We start from the raw sequence: 1,883 nt of genomic DNA on the forward strand, positions 1-1,883 counted from the left end.
GGCCGTCCAGAGGCCAGCGACTGATCTGCCTCGCCCAGGAAGAGTGCAATGATGGTGCTAACTTGGGCCAATGAAGCAACGTCCTCCACAACTAGACTGAAGAACAAAATGACAGCAACTTGTCTTTTCCCCTTCCCCAATTCCCCAACGCTGTTCCCATCCCCCAATTAAAAAAATAAAATAATAAAAAAATAAATAAAAATGATACCTGTTTGAGGCAACAAGAAAGAGTTAACTCTTGACAGTTTGTTGTTTTGCCCTTCAAGACAACTTTCTGTACACGTGCAAATTACACACAAAAATGTATGAAGTCTTAATTCTTTTTAATAAAACCTTATTATGGAAAATTTCAAACCCATACAAAAATGTCAAACTTACAAAAGAAAAGAGCAGTATAATGAGCCCTTATATACCCATCACCCAACTTTAACAATTATCAACATTCACTATTTTTATTTCATGTATACTACCCTTTTTGGCTTATTTAAAAATGTAAATTATGAAATATTCCAAACTTACAGGAAATACTAAATGTTCAAGTTCCCACCACTCCCAATTTAACAATATGGTATTGTTTAGTGCTTTTAAACCATAAATATTGTCAAAATGCACATAACCACTTGCAGTAATTTCCACTAACACATTAAGATGTTAACATGTCATATTTTTTCAAATCTTCCCTCCCACACACACCATTGGTACTGGGATCTTTATGTTATCAAACACACACAAAGCTTCATACTACTAAGTTCCCAGTACTTATGGCTTTTTTGAAAATCTCAAGTTTACATCCTGCCCCAGTTTTTTTAAAAACAACTTTATCGAGGTATAATTTGTCTCCAGTTTTTTAAAGTGATGCTTGAGAATTTAAATTCCCTATGGGTATTTAATTTCTGAGCACTATGAAAAATTGGATCCCTAATTTGTGTACAACCTAATAAAGCTAATTTTATTTTAAAATAGATATAAAATTGCTGGTCTGAGTACAAAAGTATATCACAATTTATTTAAATAGAGGATTTGGTCTCTCCCCTTCACCCTTTCAACGAAATCAAATGTCACAGATACAGGCAAAACGCTGCCCTTTATCTCACCCATCCTCTTCCCTCCCAAAAATAACCGCTATCCTGAAGTTGGTGTGTCTTATTCCCAAGCATCTTTTTATACTTTTTCCACATAGTATGTTTTTATGTGGTATTGTTTGGTGCTTTTTTAAAAACATACATAAATGTTGTCACACTGCACATAACCATTTGCAATAATTTCCACTTAACATGTTTTTTTACGCCTCCTAAATTCATTTTAAAATAAAAAATTAAGGTCTCTAGGTGAGGAGTGAGGCATGGGCGGGCCCTGATGATGGGCGGAGCCTGGAATGGGAAACGGGAGGGGCCATATGGGCGTTGGGCGGAGCCTGGGAGATCCCGGGGCTTTGGGTGGACGCGCTGGTCCCACCTGGAAGCTGTCGTCATGGTGGCTCCCGTGGTGTACCTGGTAGCTGCAGCTCTCCTTGTTGGCCTTATCCTCTTCTTGACTCGCAGACGAGGCTGGGTGGCAGCAGGTAGGAGACCCCGCCGCACCGGAGCCTTTAGGCCAGCGTCCTCTGGCCTCCTGAGCTTTGGTAGGCCTTCGCGCCGAGACTCCTGCGCATGTGCCGGCATGCCTGGCGCGGCTGAGGAGAGGATCTAGTCCCCCGGCTGTGTTTGGTGCGAGTCAGACAGACCGCGCGCATGCGCATACGTGCGCGACGGGTGACTGGCAGCGAGCCGCAGTGCGAGAACCCGCGACAGGATAGCTGTGCCCCCTACACTTTTATTCCGGCCCCAGAAGACAGCCTCGCCCCATCCCTGCTCTCGCCCCCTAGCACTCTAGACCTTCAGACC

At 42.9% G+C, this 1,883-nt stretch overlaps 2 protein-coding genes across 2 annotated transcripts in view; one reads left to right on the forward strand and one right to left on the reverse strand.

The window, feature by feature from the left end:
- ITPA (inosine triphosphatase) overlaps positions 1-1,098 on the reverse strand; it is a 13,487-nt gene extending 12,389 nt beyond the window's left edge. The window contains exon 1 of the mRNA XM_019645666.1: positions 1,039-1,098. Within this exon, the coding sequence (XP_019501211.1) occupies positions 1,039-1,098 (60 nt within the window). The remainder of the gene's footprint in view (positions 1-1,038) is intronic.
- Positions 1,099-1,384: 286 nt separating this feature from the next.
- The window catches only part of DDRGK1 (DDRGK domain containing 1), a 20,259-nt gene continuing 19,760 nt past the window's right edge, over positions 1,385-1,883 (forward strand). Inside the window, exon 1 of the mRNA XM_019645667.1 lies at positions 1,385-1,561. Within this exon, the coding sequence (XP_019501212.1) occupies positions 1,471-1,561 (91 nt within the window). The 5' untranslated portion in view covers positions 1,385-1,470. The remainder of the gene's footprint in view (positions 1,562-1,883) is intronic.

Source organism: Hipposideros armiger, unplaced genomic scaffold (genome assembly GCF_001890085.2).
Source record: "Hipposideros armiger isolate ML-2016 unplaced genomic scaffold, ASM189008v1 scaffold_94, whole genome shotgun sequence".
Taxonomy (NCBI): domain Eukaryota; kingdom Metazoa; phylum Chordata; class Mammalia; order Chiroptera; family Hipposideridae; genus Hipposideros; species Hipposideros armiger.